This window comes from Bacillus rossius, chromosome 12, assembly GCF_032445375.1.
Source record: "Bacillus rossius redtenbacheri isolate Brsri chromosome 12, Brsri_v3, whole genome shotgun sequence".
NCBI lineage: Eukaryota > Metazoa > Arthropoda > Insecta > Phasmatodea > Bacillidae > Bacillus > Bacillus rossius.
In genome coordinates this window covers 14550603-14572846 of record NC_086339.1, presented here as the reverse complement: position 1 = coordinate 14572846, position 22244 = coordinate 14550603, and the positions used below count along the sequence as shown (strand labels likewise).

The window sequence follows — 22244 nt, the reverse complement described above, 5'->3', positions numbered from 1 at the left end:
GTTACAGTGCGGCCCAGTGCGGCGTCTGTTCTCTGAGCTGCGCATGCGCAGTATAACTCATTCAATGCTCCGCCCAGACTCGTGACCTTCCATCAGCAGCCAGCCAATAGAAGCGAGCCTAGCGGAAAAAAATATAAGCTCCACCTCCCGTGTACCAGTTTTGTCCAGTTCTAATACCAGTTTATTGGTATACGCACCCGCTTACTCGCTGCCGTGACATGTTCAAGTTTACGTTCATCTTGATGTCTTGATACCAATAATTAATAATTTACGATCCCCACAAATAAATGGTTAGTTTAAAAAATATGCGTCAACAGTATAATACTTCCGAAATTATATAATACGTATAAAACAGTTACCAAGATTCCACTCATTTTATCTTGTGAAGTTCATGTCTCGTACCAGTATTTCGGCTAAGTTGTGACATAAATACAGTATCAGCACTTACAATGTTACGATAATATTTCCGACATTTCCGTTACGTTTCTATATTCGTGAGTTTACGTTTTTCCCTAGTACATTTTAGATTGTCTCCTGCTGTAATTACTCGGACTTTTACACGCCTAGGCTTAAATTGTTACATGTTTAGAAATAAAAGCAACTTTTCATGTTATAAAATACACTGTGTGGGTAGTTATCTTTGGTTTTTTGTTGTTTCACGTTTGTTACTGTATTTACAAATTGAATTGCCGTGTTCGAATGAGGAAAATGTTCTGACTGTTCGCCGAAAATTCAAGGATTTCGCGTTATTATCCAAAATGTGAGAAATTCGCGTTATTCTTAAAAATGTACTCAAATTCGCGTAAAAATTCGTTTTATCGCAATCGCGAAATATGCATGTCTCTACCAATGACTAATGGTCTTGGGCAGCTGTCAAAATGGGAGGGCTAAAAACCCCAGTTTTACAGACCAGTATGGTCAGTTATAATTAGTCATAGTAACCCCCTCTGGGCTTGTACGCGGGAACTTTCCTGGTTGTATCCCCATCATCATAGTCATAGACATCACGACTCTGGTACCTAAATGACCCCTGGGCCAGCGGCTCCGGAGACTCGTCGCGGTTGCTGTACCCATATGAGCCCCGGTCCCGGTAGCCTAATGAATCTTGGCTTTCATATCTAGATTCGTTTATTGATGTTCGAGCATCTGAAAATACAAAACATTTCCAGGGACATTCAACACTCAGGAAATAGAATCAATTCTTAAATAACAAAACTGCATTAAGTAATGATAATTAACTAATACACCTTTGTTATTTAAGAAAAACCTTGCATCAAACTTTTAAATGTTTATCATGGATTTAAGTAATTATTCAAAATATGAATTACCTCTTAAGTTACCATGACCACCACACATTTGAGGCACTCTGAGGCCGGGTTTATAGAAAACGCAAGAACGCAGGACGCGACAACCGCAAGAAATTCACAGTCGTTTATAAAAAACGCAAGGATGCCGGCCATCGCCAACGTCAAAAAATAAAATTTCAGGAATAAGTCATGATTATTTTTTAAAATCTTTGTTGTACTTATCGTACAGGCAGGGAAATTTTTGGATAAGCTGAACAATAAATTCATCAGCTTCCTCCATTGCGCTGTATTCACTAGAAGAATGCCAGCCCAAAACATAAATAAACACAAGCGTAACGATTAATTACAATCGCAGAGCCTTATATATGCATTACATGACAGTTTCAGTTTCCACATACTAAAGCAACCAGTATAGAAGGCCGAAACTCAAGGAGAAAACGCAAGAAGTAGAAAGTTGAACAACTTCTGCGTTGCGTTCTTGCGTTATTGCGTGTCTTGCGTTTTTTATAAACGTGCTGGTAGAAGAGTTAAGGTTGGACTTTTACCGTAGTTGCGTTTCTGCGTTCTTGCGTTTTCTATAAACCCGGCCTGAGGCTCTGATGCAACGTGTACGGTGGTTGCCATTCTTTAATTTTTGCTTCAAAGTGTATTACAAAATTTATAAATATTTTCAGTAAAATTATTTGTCACTAATACATGCTTCTAAGTATGCTGGGTAGTAAATATTTTATTTATGGATTAACAGTGAATAATAACTCGTTTACCATGAAGGGACAGAAAAAAACCATCATGAAAGTAATGGTTACTGATCGCAGCTGTTTTGTTTACAGCAGTGAAGTACCATAACCATCTGTCACAGACAACCAAAATCAATGTCATATATTGGTAATTGCTGAAGCAGCACACGTTAAAAATGCTCAACCATTCAAATAAACTGTACATTGTAATAACACAATCACTTAAAAACAAATTTTATTTTCCCTCCACAATCACGTATACAATTTTTCTACCCAAACATGAGTTTTCATATCTTGAGCTTTTTAATCATTTTAGGTTTTTCAGCATGCATGGATGATCACTATATTTTGGCAATCATTGCAAAATTCTCTCACAGAAAAACAATCACAATACACATGCAAGTTGTCCGTTGTTTCTTTAAGCACTAGCAGGTCAACCAACCTTGGAACTTGAAGGACTTGGAAGCCTGTGCACTACACAGCGTTACCATGCGGCATTGTCAAATTTTGAATAAGCCTCATACCACAAGGCTTATTCAACAGACTTTTATGAAAAATTGTGCACAATTTATGGGTAAATATGATACAAGTCCAGCCAAAAACGGAATTCATAGCAAGACAAGTAAAATAAAATGTTCATCATTACATACACCATATAAACGTTTTACTACAGTGCTCAACAAACAGTACCATTTGCGTCACGTAAACAGGTCATGAATGGCTAGTGATTTGTTGTGTATTTGTCAAGACATTACAAGGGAAATGGATACGAATGTAAGCAAATGATTTGTCGAAAATATACTATAACAGCATGAGGCAAAGATTTTGATGGTCAGGTTTGTTGTTTTAAAATAATTGTTTAAAAGTTTAATGGTAAATATAAACTTTATTACATCATTTTATTCCTTAAATGATGAATGTTATATGTGGGAACTGGGAAGCATCTATAAATGCAAACGTTTTGAATGGGAAAAATTAACATAGGGATAAATGGAAGTGATCAATGGAATAATTATTTAAACACAAAAATGAACATATTATACAGAAACAGCTTAACCAGTTTTACTGTAGTAAGTACGTACTCTTAAAAGTATCTGGAAAGGGGGGGGGGGGGGGGGGGGGGGGGAACGTCACCAACAATGCAGAGAATGCTATTAGCTTTACTAAAAACTTTAAAGGAATTCTATAACTTTGAGTAGTTAGCTTTGTCCAAAATAAACATTTTATAGAAACTTATGTTTATGAATTCTGTTTTTAAGTCAGGTGTGGGGCTTATTCTAAACAACGAAGATTTTTGGTTATGGTCTAAATATCTGGGGGTGCAAGGCTTATTCGTTACTAAGCCATTAGTTACTGGAAGAAATTTCCATTGGAAAAAATTTCCATTTGAGGCATTCAACATTTTCTTTCTGAGTTAGACTGCCGTATTACAAATTTATGGCATACTGCCGGCCTTTTATTCCAAAATGGCTTTGATTTCTCATGTTTGAGAATAGCTATACCTTTTCAGGGTGATTTATTATGCAAACTAAACTGTTTCTTTTATGTAATAAATTATGTAAATAAAAAAAAAACAAGTGGATTACAGGGAAACATAAATACAAGATATGGCAGTGTTATCATAATTATTTTTTTCACATGTCATAGAGTTTTAAGAAAAATACTGTAGCATCTTGTCCCTTTGAGTTCAATAAAATTTACTTTCAAGCAGAGTAGAGCTGAAGCTACTCATTCGACTTGGCTTGAGTTTTTTAAATTTAAGCCTATCCTTTATATAAAAGTATTTATGAGCATAAGGAAATACAAATTAATCTGTGCAGCACATAATTACAGTGTACTACTGTAGATGTAACATTCAAACCCACCTGCACCCCTCTGGTGGTAGCTGGACGGCCAACGATCGGATGACTCCGCTTCCTTGTACCTGCTCCAATCGTCCGGGTCTCTGCGAGTGCACTCCAGGTCCACACGGGAGCTGCGCGGGGCTTCGGTCAGGGCTGCCACCTTCTCCAGCAGACCCGTCTTCTTGATCGCAGTCAGCACTACCTGCTCGGCAAACATGCCCATTGACCATCGTCAGCTCTGCACAGCCAGTAAACAAATGTCTGGGATAAAGAAAAAATTGTGAAAACTACACAAAAAAAAACCCTGTATATTACATATCACTTGTTTGTTTTTACATTACCTTGAAATTAACTGTATAAAAATATCATTTTAAATAGAGACGTCAAAATGTATACATTTAATCTATTCTAATGCTGATGTCAATTCTTACCTCAATTCCTAACTTAATTCCAAATCTGGGCCACTGGTTTAGAAAATATTTGAGTTACAATTATTTCCACAATATTTCAAATGTCATGTGACAGCTAAAGTACAATATTTTTCAATATAACTTAAAAATAATACAAAGTTTTTAAAACAAAGTTCTCTATTTTAACACATTTGTGCCCTACTACATATCTATAGATTAAAAGAATAAAATATGTAACTAGAACTAGTCAACTTCAAAATATCCACACCTCACTTGAGATCGTAGTAACTGTTGGATTAAATAAAATTTGAATCACAGATACATAAGACAGTTCTAAAGATCTTCAGCGACATCTAGCTACATGGATTCCATAAATGGAGGGGGAAAAAAAGTATATAACTACGAAATATGATTTTTGCTACGTTTGAAAATCAGGATGGCAACTCTTCTGGCAGCATCAATTTCCAGGTTTTTAAAAGTCTACAAGACCGGTTATTTCTTCAAAGTGTAAAACATAAAACAATACAATTTTGAAAACTGTCTTACATAGTATTTTTTAAGAATATGTTAGACATTAGCAAAAAAAAAAATTAAATGTACGTTAGCAAAAAAAAAAAAGCACTAATAACAAAGTGTTAGTAAATCCTACCCCTAATTATAAATAACTATGCTATTAAATTTGCCAATGCAATTAATCTTTACTGCAAGTGCTTTATGAGTTTACTAAGCAACAAATATTTTGTTTATTTTTTTCAAAAATTAAAAGGACGTGGAAATTTTTACATTGCAGAACAGTTTTCATTAATGAGATTAACCTCACAGAATATTATTTGAACATAACACAAAAAGCTTTAAAAAAAATAAAATAAAAAGCTATAATCCAAATGTTTATTTATGCATGCCAGCTGATATAGGTGAAAAGTAGATGCACAGTACAGTAATAGGATTTAAATACTGAATTCTAAGGTTCAGCCCATTCTGTAATACAGCATTAATCGAGCAGCTTGCATTCAAGTTTTTCCACGAGGATTGGACTATTGGACCTAGGCCGCCAGGTCCCATTTCTCAGCTGCTGGCAAATTCACTCAGTATTCCTGTTAAAAATATATTGGTGCTCAATAATTGAGAAAAATCACTTATACAGGAAACATTATTCCAAACGTGCTGGATTTAAGACCTTTCACAGTAAATAAGTCCCTCTAAGTAATGGGCTAATTCGTTCCTGGAAAACATAAAGCTTATCAAAACAGCGCTGATTGAAAATTTTTTCCATACGAGTGTATGTTAATCAAAATTATTATTTTCCAATCAAGTAAGTGTGCTTTCTGACTACCATTAAAATCAATTTATAGTATTAATAAATGTCTAATTACACTCAAACAAACATTTGAACTGCAAATGAGGTTAAAAAACCTAAAATTAAATCACAATGTAAAAAAATTCATGGACTGCATTGTTTAAATAACAGGTATTAGGCATAATATTATCTGAGAGGGTGCTAAAAAAAACATTTCTGAGTTACAAAATAATAATGTTACTAAAATAGAAATCTCAATAATCTAATAAGAATTAAAAAAAAAAAATCATTAACTAAACAGTTTCTATTTTAGAAAAATGATTTAACCTGTTAACGTTAATTCCCGCCTCTGCTGTTTACTAAATGCATGTCTGCCATTATTTGCGAACCACACGACTTGAACTAGCGCAATCTGGTAAGCACGAGATAAAAGTAGCCCTGAAAGCTTCTGGCTTTTCTCACCAGAGCTGCAGCTGACATGCTGGATGACACAACAGAAACAATGGCTGAACGCACGGACGTCTTGAGATATTTCCACGTAATACAAACCACTGAACTGTATCAAAGGGACTAAAGTAAATACGCAATGAAGGAAGCCAATAGTTATTAAGGAAATACCGAAATATTGTTCGGTGATTCACCACAATATTAAGTTTGCATTGCATTTAATGCTACACAAGCGCTCGCAGAAATAAAAATTCAAGTAAGTGGGAAAAAAAAAATTTCTAATTTGAATCTACAATTGCATCCTTCAAATCATGCTGTACTTTACTGGTGTTTTAACTTCAAAACTGTGCAAATTGAACAGTGTTAATATTCGAAGGGCGGGTGTAGTGTGTAGTGGTGAGAGACCTCCTCGATGTTAGAGATGACAGGGGCGACTTGCGGGGTGGGCAGGAGACCGTCAGCCACGCGTCGCCGCTGGGCCTGCATCACCACGTCCTGCAGCTGCTGCAGCTGAGACTCCTTCTGCCGAGAGCGCTCCAGAAGCAAGACCTCCTCTTCCTCCTCCGCAGCCCTGCACACACACACCTGCAGCTGCCCTCCGTGGTGCACCACGATACACAGGGCGCCTAGAAATTACGGGTCAGAGAATATTTAAAATACATTAAAAATTCGTCAATATCTGATCTTCGATTAGACATTTCACATAGAATAATTTTTTCCCCTTTAATTATTTTTTACCAATAGATACAGCAAGAGAGGACCCATTCCCCAAAAAAATTAAAAATTAAAACAAAAGAAGGGTAACATGGATGAATAAGCTCAACGGACAACAAATTGGTCACCCCAGTGTGCATGCACAGGTGGGTCATTTAAGCCTGTACAGATGGTGCAACGAACGAGTCTAGCGCTCAACCGCACGCGCACTGCCTCTATGTGAGCATAAGGCAGTGGCGATCAGTGAGATCATGCTTCATGCTGACATTGTACGTCAACAGGGGCAATCGTGTTTGGCCGTGCCCGTGGCCAGACCATGCGTCAAGTTGCTGGATTTGTTGGTGTTTGCAGTGGACTGTTCAACGTGTCTACAAGCAGTGGTGTACTATACAAGGCCTTGAAATGCCACGTCAGAATTGTAGTCGGAAAAAGATACTGACAGAGGGACCGGAAACACATTTCACGGCTTGAGAGTTCAAATCGCTTCCAAACCCAACTGAAATTGCTGCAGTCAGTGAATGAAGAGCCACCCCAACCTGTTAGCAAGAGATTGTTTTGAAAATGCACACTATCATTTCAATAAATAATTTCCTAAAATTTTTACAATGTAACTTGTTAAATTAGTCATTATCTACTATCTGAAATAAAATTGAATACTATTGCATCCTTCTGTATTTTAATTAAAAGAAAACTGGTGGCAATCGACATTTACTGCCATCTACAAAGGAACTACTGAAATATTTACATTTATAGACCCTACCTACTAGCATTCAATATATATAACGTATAGAAGTCACGAGGGGATACGATTTATTCTGCCGGTTTTGGAATCCAAACTGAGGTAGTTGGAAGCTCCCCCGCCAGACAGCTCTGCTTTCGATAAGAAGGCACTCATGGTTAGTGTCTCCCACGCTAGAGCGTTATAGTATCGCTTGTCTCAAGGTCGTGCATGTATTATCTCTTTCTCTCTCTCTCTCTCTCTCTCTCTCTCTCTCTCTCTCTCTCTCTCTCTCAATCTTTTGTATTTTGTTTCCGTTGCTGTGTGGAGGGCCAGCGCATTGACAAGGCGGGAGGTTATGCTCATCAAAAAGATGCATAAATATATTTTAACACAAATGTATTTTGTTTAAAGAACCGAAAGCAAAAAATAAGTCCTTGAAATACTACACAATTATTTAAAAACAGCCACATAAATCAGTAATTCACTGATGCTTGATTCCAGATGGTGTAATAATTATTGTATTTGAATAAAAAATGTTCCATTTGGATATAAAATAAAGATTTTATTCACCAAATTAATTAAAGTACCTCAAAGAATCCACTTTAATATGAATTCAACCAAATGTATGCAAAGCGGAAATTACAAAATACAGGACACTGTTATATAAATGGTTGATCAGAAACTCATTTTTATCGGGAAAAAAAATGGAATGTTAAAGAAATAACTACTTTTTAGAATCTAAATATAAGTGTTTTCCATGTTAATTTTTTTCTGGATAAATAATAAAATATTTTGGAATTTAAATTGTTCATAACTTAGGTAGTAACGGTAGAATTCAATGCATTTTAAACAGTTTTATCGACTTAAAAAAAGTACTGAGATGGTTGTGTGAACCAATTTTTAGCACGTTTTTGTTTTTATTTTTGTATAAAACTAGGGATGGGACGATTCCAAAATTTTCGATTCCGATACCCGATTATCGATTCCTTAAAAAATCCTTCGATTCTCGATACTCTATACTCACCTAGTTAACTTAATATTAAATAATTCAAATTCTATTTGCAACATTTTTTTTTCAGCTTTCAATACATTTAATGATGTAGCATACATCATAAATTCATATTTATCAAATTTGAGTACACAACTAAGTTATTAACATTAACTCATATACAGCAAAACCCCTTATTTGCACTTTTCATGGGGACAACGTAAAAAATTGTAAAAAGCGGGAAAGTGTAAATAAAGGGAAAAGTAAGAAATACGTTAAAGTTAATTAAAATACATTCACATCCTGCAGCGTTCATAACAAATACAGACTACATTACACATACTAGAGGTGGGTCGAAAAGTATTAACATGATACTTTGGTACTGATACGCGCCTGTATCAGGAATGGCAAATGAGTACACTTGAAAAGTATCAAGTACTTTAGTATCAGTTCAGAATTCGCCTGGAACACCACCACGGCCAATGTGCGCAGAACCCGATCGCAGATGACTGTCACTTGGGCGGAGCTTGTGAAAGGAGAGAGAGCAGGAACGATGAATAAGGGATAAAGAAGGGAAATAATGTAGGGGAAGGCGTTGAAGGAGAGGCGCAAAGCGAAATTGTTACGAGTCGTTTGGTTATTGTCCCACATCAAAGTACGCTCAGTGCGCAGTGCGTGCACAGTCTCGTTCAATAATAAAACTAATGAAATTTTAATATTAAAAAGTACATTAATAAAAGATATAATATTTATATTTGGGCACCTAACAGCTATGAAAATGCAAATAAATTCTCAGTTGACATTAATAACAGATGTAATCAACATATGGACTTTTTTTTCGAAAACAATTAGTAACTAGTGTTTTCATACATTATAAGATTACGATTTTATCAAAAATTAATAATAAAAAAAAACAGATACGTACATTAGTGAGCATACTATATCAATGTTTACGTTTCAAATGTTTCTTCAGATTAGTCGATGATGATTTATAACTCAGTTTTTGTTTACACAAATTACAATTAGCAAACTCATTATTTTCCGTAAAAAAATTCCACACAAATGAAGTCTTTTTCCTGCACTTATCCATTCCTTATTTCACTATAAAGATACTAACTACAAAGCATGACAGCCCGCAACAATGTACTTGGTGGTAATTAATACACGGCCAGGACGAACTGCAGTGAATGTTGAACTGATTGATACTGGCTGTATCAGGCGGGCATGAGAGTAACAGAGGTAGAGAATTACCGGGCGTGATGAATAATGTATCAGAAACACCGAAACCTTTTTACGCTGGTGATGACGGCACGGAGGATGTGTACCCTGTAACGAGAATGCTGATACCTTGTCGCTTCCTGGGACCGCTACAGCTCTGATACAAAAGCATCAGATACTTGTAACTAGGTAAATTACTGTATCAGTAACAGGTTGGAACAGATACCGAAAATTGCTGTAACAACCCACCTCTAACACATACGCATTGCACCACAGAAAAAAAAAATAAAAAAAGGGCCGCAGATTGGAAATTTACCGTCAATAGCGCGCCGTGCGCGGAGAAAGGTCATTGTACTCGATCAGCTGTTGTTACGGCATGGCGTCTGTTCTGTGAGCTGCACGTGCGCAGTATAGGGATGTGCGAAAGTGACTTTATCCACACGAAATGAAAGTGAAAGAAAATTTATCAAGTTTCGCGAAAGTGAAACGAAAATGAATTTTTCTATGAGATAAATATATTCTTAACGAAAGTTAAGCGAAATTTTTTAATTAACAAAGAAAAAAAGTGCCCCAAAATTTGCTCTTCAGTAATAAATTCTATTACATAAATCATTTTTGTACCTTTTGATGTATATATAAATATTACTATTTAATATAGTCAACATCCGCCCTAGACCACACAACACAGCCCCATGTCACTCGTAAATTTCAAGAATCAATCCAGATCTTTCAGCGCACAGACTATTTCCTTTACAGTCGTAATGTCGCAGTCTATGATAATATATTTATCACGTGCATGGTACTGATGAAAAAACACGTGACTACTGCGGAACGGCCGTCATCTTGCACCACTGTCACACATGGCTAGCTCAGGAAGCTGTAAACCAGGCAAGGGACATGGTCAAAACAAAACATAACAAATGGTTGCTGCCAAGTGACTTGTTGACCTTTTTGTCTAATTGGCTGTATATTATGAGGATTTTATATGCCAGTCAGAGTATGTAAATTTTAAATAAAGCAGACGACAATGTTTTTGTTTGGCTGTGCGCGAATAAAAGTAGGTACGTTCTTTGTTTATGTGTATACGGTAAATACTAAATAGTGTACTAACAGTTCTGGAATGTATGTTTTACGAATATAGTACCTACACTACTGTTTGAAAGCAAATGAATCAGGTAATTTTTCAAATATTGCATGATTTTGTTTTGATACCTAGGCCTACTGTAATCATGGTTGAATTTTGTTTACTTTATCTGCCATGTTTGTTCAAATTATGATTTTACCGTATTTTCATTAACATGAGTTTTTTTCATCACCACGTAAATTAATCTTAATGGAAATCTTTTTTCTAATTAATGTCTTTATATGATTTGCATATGTTATTACATTATTAGTAATAACAAGCAAATCATATAAAGACATTACAGTAGAATCCCAGTGCTAAGTACTTACAGGTACCTCAAGTTTTTGTACTTAGTACTGAAACATGCATACATATCTTTACAAAGAGAAAAATATATATAAAAAAAATAGCTACAGGAGAGCCGCAATGCCATATGTATTCGCAACTGCGACTTGCTTTTTTCCCCTTGTCTAGTTCTCTGAGTATATCCACTTTTTCCTTAAGCGTGAATTGCTTTCGTTTCTTTTTATCTCCAGGATCATTCATATTGTAGCACAAATATAATGCGGTGTCTAAATAACGTAACCTGAAAATAAACTCAACAATAACAATAAACAATCCCGGCAAAGACATCAAACAGTATTTTTAGCGTAGCGTAACACTTTTGTCTAAATAATTAATACTTCTCTCAAACCTCCGTCTTTCGATGTATCGAATGGTGTTGTGTTGCTCACGTCGCATACTACGTACGGTATAATCTACGGTTGTGCGCGCAACTGTTTGTTAACTTTGTTTTGAGAATTTAGAGGTTAGAAAATACGTTGCGGTGGTATTTGTGTATCTTTGTTCTACTACATTAATCATTTAGCTGGAAATTTATTTACCCGTTTAAGTAAATTTTGGTGTAGTAATGCCACGCTACTAGTAGAATTTATACGTTATAGTGAAAATATGATACTTTAAACTGAAACCGTTTTGCATGGCGAAGATACGATTTTTGGCGGGCACTTAAAAAAAATTCGTTAAGTGAAATATACTTTATAATAAGGTACGTTATTGTACCGGTATTCTACTGTACATTTTTATTAAATTACGATTTCTTTTTCAACTAGAACAAACGAACTTCGGTAAGCTATTGAACTTTCGTTTGGCTCGAAATATTTCGCTAAAAACGAACTTCGACAGATGAAATTCTTACCGAAATCGAAAATGAAAGTAGCAAAATTTCGATTTCGGTATCGGTATACCGAACATTCGCACAACCCTAGCGCAGTATAACTCACTCAACGCTCCGCCCAGACTCGTGACGTTCCATCAGCAGCCAGCCAATAGATGCGAGCTTAGCGGAAAAAAAATATAATCTCCACCTCCCGTGTACCAATTTATTGGTATACGCACCAGTTTTCTCGCTGCCGTGAAGTGTTCAAGTTTACGTTCATCTTGATGTCTTGATACCAAAAATTAATTATTTACGATCCTCAGAAATAAATGGTTAGTTTAAAAAAAATATGCGTCAACTGTACAATATTTCCGAAATTATAAAATACGTTTAAAACAGTTACCAAGACTCCGCTCATTTTATCTAGTGAAGTTTATGTCTCGTACCAGTATTTCGGCTAAGTTGTGACATAAATATAGTATCAGAATGTTTATACATTCGTGAGTTTACGTTTTTCCCGATTGCATTTTAGATTGTCTCCTGCTAAAATTACTCGGACTTTTACACGCCTAGGCTTAAATTATTATATGTTTAGAAATAAAAGCAACTTTTCATGCTATAAAATATGTTTATTTTGCGATTTAAAATGTTCACTGCCGTCTATAAAATTTACGTTTTTCACAATGTTTTTAGGCCTACTATGGTTGTTACGTGACGTAAATAGCGGGATGGATTCAATTTTGAGACGTAATTCGCGTGAAAGTATTGTATTGGATTAAATGGGAACCAAACGGGACCTGAAGAATATAGTGCAAATAACGGGAAAACGTAAATAACGGTAACGTAAATAAGGGGTTTCACTGTAAATGTTTACATCATTAGAAGTCAATGGCTCATATGTCAAAGGGGTCAAACTAATCTAAAATTTGTTTTGTAATATGGAATAAACTATAAAAAAAAATTTAAGCTTTCCTTTAGCAGTATAAATTATTTTCGTTCATACATCTTGCCTAACTTAGAGAAGGGTACAAATTAACTAAAAAATTTGTGAAATGAAACAGTAACAAAATTAAGCAACTAGAGAACTAGCAAATGAAAGTGTTGTACTTGATTGTGGTATTTCGGCGTTAAGTTACATTTAAGAAACACAAATTCATTCACTGTTATTTCAGCGTTGTGGTAACGATCCAACAAAATCTATAAAACACTGACCAACTAATCATCATCGTCACACCATTCGAAAATGAATGTTTGTTTACATTTTTCCGCTTTTTGGCGCGATTTAAAATGCTTGTGCTGTCCCATACGGCTGGGTGACAAATAGATAGTTCCCAAGGTTCCCCTAGCCTGGTACCTGATTCGCCCGATAATCTGCTTGATACTACGACGCTGTTCCAACCATATGCCAGTGCCCCCGTCTGACGTGGTATGGCCACTTACGTAAGGCTGTTCCAAACGTTCGCCAAATCATTTGCTTGCTTTTGTATTTATCCGTTGTCGCTGTTCCAAGCTGTCGTCAGTGCCCTGAGCGGTGTGCGTAGGCTTTAAAACTTCGCCTGTTTGTCTTATCTATCCAAACATTATGCCGGAAATGAAAATAAACGCCGTAGTTTTGCGTATTTTTACAGTATATTTTTGGGTTTAACATTATAACGTGAGCGTGTGTAAGATTTTGTTTGCTTTAGTGCATTTATGATTAATGTTCAGTGGCGGCCATGTTGCGGTGTTTGTTTACCAGTGACGAGACAAGTCTTTTACCCAGTATTTAAATTTCCCGTAAAACATTATGATTTCGCTTTTTAATACTAAATTTCGTGGAAAAACGCTGTGTTGTGGCGATTTCGCGTAAAAACTGTATTTTACGGTGATTTCGCGTTTATCGTCATTTAATTGCGATCGCGAAAAGAACAGGCCCCTACTAATACGCAATGAAATTTTTTTTATATATAATTTTTGTACTTTGACTTGTGTATAACATCGACCCAAGTTTTAGATATTGTTTATTTGGGGAAATATGACTGTTATATATGCGTCTAGTCAGTCATAACCCCCCTCAAAGAGTCGTTAAATAATTGTATCTGACTGATTTGCAATGTTGTGAAATGATTTGTTTTGCTACATGCGGGAATCGACTTTTATCATCGATTCTCGATTATCAATTATTTAAGTAGAATCGGTAGGTATCGATGAAATTGGGAATCGGTTTTCCCATCCCTATATAAAACTTAAGTTTGAACTTATGTTTTTCTTACACTAATCCACTTACAAAGTATGTTCTCAGGTAAATAATCGCAAAATTTTTGACATGACGTTTTTTGACTGATCATTATACCATTAACATCTTAATATTGTAAAGTATTAAACACAAAAATACTAATGCAGCTACAGTCTATCTTCTCACAAATAATAAATTGTTTAGTTATTTCTTAAGCAAATTTTGCAATTGATCTTAAAAGTTTTGTTGAAACACTTGCCTAACAAATGCATTTTATGTGAAACAGACGTGGGCAGTACTTGGCTAAAACTTTGCGTTTATTAAAATTTACATCGAAAATTAACTCACGTTCGCTCGGTTTTAGTCAAAATGATGTAATTAAAAATACGTGGTTGTTGTAATCTAATTATATTTTAAAGTAAATAAAACGTGGATATTTTAAATATAAAATAAAAGTATTCTTTACTAAGTCATATCAAATAATTAGGACTTTCCTTGCATACTCGCGTCAACTTTTTTTTTTTACATAGTATCTAACTGATAAATAATGTAAAACAAAATTGGCAACTTATAATTCACAACTTCCCTGTCCTTATTTTTAACTGGAAAACAGAACATTGATGTGCCTCGTGAACTGATTCTCGTATTCTGACAACCCGTGTACGCACATTTCTTACCCTTCAGAATGTTTGGCATTATAAAATTATCAATGCGAAGTAAAGTTAAAATAAGTAGTTAACTTTTAAATTAAATCATATTTTAAACTCAACACTTACTGTAGGCCTGATACAAAGTTCTTAGGAGCTAATTTTCATGTTACTAGGGTACACAATCCCTCCAACAGTGATCCCAGTAACTGTCTTCTCCCGGGATTTCATGGCTCTCAAAGGCAGTGGTAATGAATACTTATCGTCAAGGACGCCGAACGGTGCTGATACCAGCTTCCCGTATATGGTAGGGTGAAGGGAGGTGGCATGACTGGCTGGTTAACGTAGTACGTCCTAAGAACGCCAGGGGCGTGCGCTGTCGATACCCAGCGATTGAAGCGATCGCTGCGAAGGAGCTTCCTACTACAACAATTCTTCTGCGAAACCGGCCAGAAAATTTAACCTGGGCTCTCGACTTCTATACATTATATATATTCAATGCTACTAGTGGCCATGATAACATATGCTTTTATTTTGTCAGGAAACAGTAACTTTGAACAAAATAGGGGGGGGGGGGGGGGAGGGGGGGGAAATTTCAAAATGAAATAAATAACATTAAAATAATTTGGAAAGAAAATTTCTGATTTTTTTTCTCTATTTTTCTCTATTAATTATTGTAATGCCATATTTTTTATTAAATAATTTTTTTATGGTAGTTTTAACTCTTACAATTTTCCTAGTTATGAAAATAAAAATCTTATTTCCATGAATTACACTTTAAATAGTTATTAATATGAAATTCACAGACTTGCCTCAATTTTATTTTTAATTTTAATCTTTTCTAGAACTAGAACAAAAAAAAAAACATTACGATGCCATTTAAACATTTGTGCACAAATTAGGGAAAAAAATAAGCCTTTCTAATATTAACTTTACCACTTTCAAAAATTCAGAAACTTTAGAGGCAGGCTTCACTGTACCTGAGAAAATCATGTTAAATATTCTAACGGGCTTTTGAGCTATTGCACGCTATCACAAGGGGGTCATGGAAAAAAAAAAGTTTCATAATGTCTCCTTCCTTATTTAGACAGCTGTTGTACCTGATCCTGGCTGATTCGTTGTCGAATGGCAGCAATGTACGCCTTACATTGCCACCTTGCGACCAATCCATACTGGGGCCTCTTTGAGACCCATAACCTATATTGCGTTCGGGATTGGGACCAAAACCTCTGTCCATGTAGCCTCTGGAAAGAAAAAAAGAAATTATCAAATCAACTATAAAATAAAACATTTATAGAAAACCACCATATTTTTATATTGCTTTGGCTCAGTTAAAAAATTATATAAAATTCCATGTCAAAATCATGTAATAAAATAAAAACCATTTTGAAGGCAAGAGGAAGAATTTGCTTTGCAAAAACGTGTATTTATGTGTTTCATAATTAATTTAAGAACACACACATAATCATCATGCCCCTTGTTTTCAAATTTGATTATAGCATAAAAGGTGCGACAATTATGTGAGAAAACATGGTATCATGCAAACAGGTAACACATATGGTTTTTCATTCTACAGTAGAATCTCATTATAAAGTACATCAATAAAGCTTCAACTTTTATACTTAGTAATGAAAGTATACATGTACTTTATTCTGAAAGTCTATATATTTACCTTTAAAACATTGTTTTTTGAATTTTAAAAATAAAGTATTAGGGGATCAAATGTTACATTAGCTTGGAAGCAAATATTTGTAAAACAACAAGAATAAAAAAAAATTACTGAACTTAATACAGTAGCCTAAATTCTAGGCCTAAATAAACAAAATTTATATCTGTCGAACACAAAATGACAAATGGGTTAAACTATTTTGCAGATATGCACATTTATTGGGATAGAATTCCCTTGTTATCTCCTAGGCGAAGTCTCTTGCGACCAGCAGATAAAGATGACTGTTTGTACAGTTTAATAATTTTTTCACGATCTTTTAATATTTTTGACAGTGTAGTGGGCACCAAACCAAACGACCGTGCCACATCTGCATTTTTCCTGCCTTTGTCAACTTCTTTTAAAATTTCCACGTTTTCCTTCCAAGTGAACTGCTTGCGTTTCTTTTTATCTCTTCAGCCATCCATTCTGATTAAAATATTCAATCAACAATATTGCTTGCCTCGCGCCACGTCAAACGTAAACAAACCTCGCATCCATAGATAACCATAGCGCCGCACTAGTAGCGCGCGTCGCAAGCATGGCTGTGCCAGGCGACATTCCGACCTACATGGCAACACAATTAAAGCGTCTCGGCCATGTTGTGACACCAAACAGTTCAAAACTGAACCTGCATAAATTAACATTATTGGATTTTCTATTTCGTATATAAGTAAAAAGAATATATTTATTTAACGTTTGTATCTGCGTTAATTAAAACGTGCTCTACAAATAACCAAAAGATGGCGCAGCTAAAAACAATTTATTGTCTTGAAGAGGGACGAGACAGCAATGGATTGTTTAGATAGTCTCGTGCACTAAAGTGTGTGATCCATGGAGGAGGAAGAATGGCGCGTTATACTGTACTATGATTCTAGGAATCGTTGAGACAGTGTTTTATACTTATTAACGATTCTTGAAAGTGATAAAAATTATTCATAATGTACATTTATATTAAAGAACCCCTGCGCAAACACAGTAACAATTATGTAAAATTTTCCTGATAACTGGAAAAGAATGGTCGTATTGAAAGGAAGGATACATTTTTAATGTTAAAGTGAAATATTTTTACATTGTTTACATTGGTGTTTTGAGCGGGAATTTAAAATCATACGTTGAACTGAAAGATACGTTATTCTTAAGTACGTTGTAACAGAATTTCTCTGTAATAGTATTTAGTAGGGCACAACTTAGCATTGATACCTAGAGCTTTTTGTACTAAAAATTAGTAGTCTTTTTAAAAATTACTTATTTTATTTTAAACCTATATTACAATAACTTAACTTCCTCAGCTGTACCACAACACATGAAATATTGTGTAACTAATTTTTAAATAACAAATTTTGTAAACTAAAGATCCAGAATCTGATATGAGCTGGAAATAAAACAATAAAAGTAATAACCAACATCAGTATCACAATTAATGAAAAGTCTGTAACTCTGTATTTCAATACACCCACCCCTTGAAGTAAAGCTGTTTGATTACATAGTGCAGTCTAGAAGTAACGACGCCAATAAATAATAGAATGATTTGAAGTAGAGCAGTAATTGAGTTGAAATATCACTGTTTTCTTTTACGCAAATTTTTATTTCTTCCTAAAATTTAATTTGACAGTGTGTAATCTCAAAATGTTATTCAACATTTATTTAAATGTATTTATTCAACTGTATTAAGACACACATTTACTCTGAAAATTAATATTAAGGAGAGCAGTGTCTTAATTAAAGTAGTCAGCAGGCACACTTACCTGATTGGAAAACAAATTATCTTGATTAACATGCAATTTTGGAAAAAAAAAAAAAAAAAACGTATTTGATTAGTACTTGGTTTTCCTGGAACGAATTAGTGTTACTTTGAGGGATGGGTGTACCTACACTTTAATCGATAAAGAAAACACAAAAAAAATCTGTACCAGTACTTAACAGAGAAACCCAGTACACTGGAAGTAAACTTATTCTCACCTACTGCTTGGCAAGAGTGGTTCTCGCATCAGCGGGGGACGAACACTGGGACCCTAAAACAGTTTAAAAATAACAATAATCATTCACAGTATTATGTCTTTGCTCTGGCTTGCTGGTTTTCTTCATTTCACCTGAATAAGTGCTATGAAAACAAGTCTTAAAAACTGAACAAGTGACTGGAAAAAACTTGTTCAGTCACATACAGGATAAATTTAACAGTCCTTTACACATTCTGGAAGATGTCGCCTGTTCACTGGTTGCCGAACGAGCGAGATTACTTGTCTTAACTGTCGTAGGAAAATGGCAGAAGCAGAACAAAAGTATAATTATAATTATAATTGTTATGTAGATTAAAAACCAAATAACAAACTTTCGTCATTTTTATTAATATGTAGACGTACGTGAAAATAGCAATTGTTATAAATGTTAAATAGAACTTAATGATAAAGTTCCAATAAATTTTAGGTTAGTTTACAAAGAGCAAGAATTTCCATAAATGTTTTCTCCAGGAGGCTTGGTTTTGTCACAACTAAACATCAATTACAATTGCTGCTAGGGAAAAGGTATACAAGTTGGGAGATGCACTTTTCTCAATAGTAGTATGAGAAGTGAAATTCACATATAATTTTTTTTAATGCAATATGATATATATTTGAAAAAGCAAAAAAATGAATGTGAATAAACAATGTTACCAATGACTGATCATAAACATTACAAATATTGTAGAGTGCAAGCTTTATAGCCCATCACATTTTTGCAGAAAATTTAAATATTCTAAACAGAAATGATACTGTATTAAATAGAGTAAAATAAATTTACGTATGTACATATTTTTTTCTCAAACCAGGAAAAAAATGTAAACAGAATATTTGATTGAAGGATAACAAACCTACAAAGAAAATAACATGGCAACTGAATCAGGGTGTGTTTCATTACTTTTGTTTAGAAGTCTGAAGGGGAAAAAAAAAGTGAAGCACAAGTTCTTGTGTATGTTAACTAAAATAACGCACTCAATGAACACCTATTTATGTCTTGTGTAGATGTACTTTTTAAAGCTTCAAAATATTTTTCTTTTAAAATTGAATGTTAACCTCAATTATTGTAAGGTAGACATGTGGCACAAAATTGAAATCTACATTTTATTTTTTCATAAGATTTACAAATATTAACCTGTTATTTATGATTGTGTCAAAAAACATGTTACCTAATTCTACATCTCAGGTTCCAAAACAAGGACGAAACTCTCTTAAAAGTAATTACAACCCCAAAGTTGTGTACCATTCTGAACATATGAACAACTATGCTGCAACACACCAATAAGGGTTCCAAGAGAATAATTTGCAGTGGCAGAGGATGTGGAAAAATAAACGGATGTATAAAAACGTGTTGGTGGAAAAGATTCTGATTAAGAACAAAAATATATTTTTTGGTGGAGAAGACACCCAAAAGTAGGGATCGGCCTCTATTCAGGTAAATCATTATGTCCTTATATATTTTTTCTCGAGCTCCATACCTGTTTACTCAGTTTGGAACTGTTACTGTTTCACGGTGATGTTTGCCATTTTGGAAATAATTTCATAAACTGAGAGATGAAAATAATACCTCACTTTCATGTTATAACAGGTTTAGGTGTTGTTTTGGTTTACAAATTTTACCTGTAATTTGTGTATTACTTTGATCCCTACATATACATATTTATCTTAGTTTTTTTTTTTAAATTGTATTCAGATGGTTTAACACAATTTTATGTTTTCAGCAAACAACTGTTTAACATTTTTATTTAATTTTTGACAACATTTTCACACTACTTTGCAGTTTATTCACAGACTTTTAGTACCGCTTCCAACACATTTTTGATTACGAAATTGATAAGATTTTATTTACCACTTACAGGTGTCCCTTTGTGAAAGTACAAAATGGCAAAACTGGGATAAATTCAACTGCCTACTAACAGGAAGAGCTTGCTCATGTGGTCTTTAGGGGTGTGCGAATATTCATAAACACGAATAGTTGCGAATAGTAACTGACGAACTATTCGCATTCGTAAGTCGAATAGCAAAATTTAAAATTGCGAATACTGTATGCCCGAATAAAAGGCGACCTGCAGTTTCAGGAGGCCAAAAAAATGTAAAAATAATTTTGGTAGAAATCAATGTGAAAATTCATTAGACATACATTTTGCGTTGATAAATCCTTTTTGCATTTATGTATACCGCATTTAACTTTCCGTTTCACAGCTACGTATTACTATTTAGGGTTGGTTTTATGACCTCAGGCTAAAGTTCCGGCTAAAATTTAACTTCAGGCTAGCTCTTATTTCGGTTTTATGACTCCCTGTTAACGTCTACCTTGCAGTTAAAGTTCCGGCTAACCTAGCGGGTGGATGAACCGGCCGCTAGCTGCTTAACCGGAGGCTAAGCAACAGAAAATAAAATGGCGATGTATCAGGCGAGGTTAGTTGTTGTTAGTGATGATGACTATTTGAGGAATTCTATTGAATATTTGCAGGATGCGATGGAATAATTTATTACTAAATGTAAAATGCTTCGCATTCGTCAAAGTTTTATTAAAAATTACATGGCATGAAAGTGTAGTCACGCTTTTCTATTCTCGTCGAGTCGTGTATTATTATTTGACTTTAATTGATCACGAAGTACATAAACGTATGCTATGTATATAAACTTAAATGTTCCTGCTAAAGAATATGTGTAAATAAGTGAATTTTAAAATTGCAAAACGAGGGTTATTATTACCGGTAGGTACCTATAAAATGCGTGTTTTCGTGGAAGTTGTATCTGTGAATTTTTATTCGTAATACAGTGGACATATGCCGGGAATGAAATGCACTTCATACGACTTCAGACGTGGTTCTAATTCAATGAATACAATTGAATGTGAAAATAAATGTTACCCAATTATCCCTTCCCTATCTTACAAACCATTAGGTACTTATTATCTACCTGCCACGCAAGTGCAAAACGAAAACAGCACTGGAATTATTCTGTTTACCGTATCCAAGTTTATCCCTTGATCCTATCGGCATGACCCTTTATATGTTGGTCTTGTTTTACATTATACTTGCTGTTTTAATTTAGAATGTTGAAAAATCCTGTACACAACACAAAATACCTAACATATCACGATGCAAACAAATTATGTCAGGTCTTGTAAAAATATATTTATTTCGTATACATTTTACAATCATAATTATTTCCCCAGTGAATATATCTAGGATCTCTCGACCTACTAAATTAAAACAGCAAGCATCCTATACCACAAACTAATTCCATCAGGATCGGATTAATTTGGATACGTGATACGAAACTATTAGTACAAAAATGAAACCTACACCAGTGAAATGAAAAACGCCAAGTATTTTCCCGAAACGGGGTCTATATTATTTGATTATGAAAGAAATTTATGAAAGAAATAAGTGTTCTCTAGCAAAAATGTCATCCCTATTTATTTGTTGGTATAGAATTACTTCGTTAGTTTTGGCTTAATATATAACCTAACAAAATCATGAGTTTCAATACAAGAGTAAAGTTGAAAACACACGGTTTTGAATCGTAAATTGTAATTTTATGGTTTAATACAAAGCAGGTTTGACGTCAAAGTAGTTTTTGGTTAATTTAATTATATCTGTTGCAAGATAAAGTTCGCGGCATATTTCTTTACTACAGCTGTAAACATTCCGAATCACAATACAAACAAACAGCTGACTAACATTCTACCAGAAAAACAAACTGT

General features: G+C 34.5%; 1 protein-coding gene across 1 annotated transcript in view; it reads right to left on the bottom strand.

Annotated features, from left to right (window-relative positions):
• Nucleotides 1–851: 851 nt before the first annotated feature.
• LOC134537585 (uncharacterized) overlaps nt 852–22244 on the bottom strand; it is a 44067-nt gene continuing 22674 nt past the window's right edge. Inside the window, exons 13-17 of the mRNA XM_063378173.1 lie at nt 18495–18547; nt 15928–16071; nt 6448–6613; nt 3910–4090; nt 852–1146 (exon numbers count right to left, since the gene is read on the bottom strand). Coding sequence (XP_063234243.1) covers nt 929–1146; nt 3910–4090; nt 6448–6613; nt 15928–16071; nt 18495–18547 — 762 coding nt within the window. The 3' untranslated portion in view covers nt 852–928. The remainder of the gene's footprint in view (nt 1147–3909; nt 4091–6447; nt 6614–15927; nt 16072–18494; nt 18548–22244) is intronic.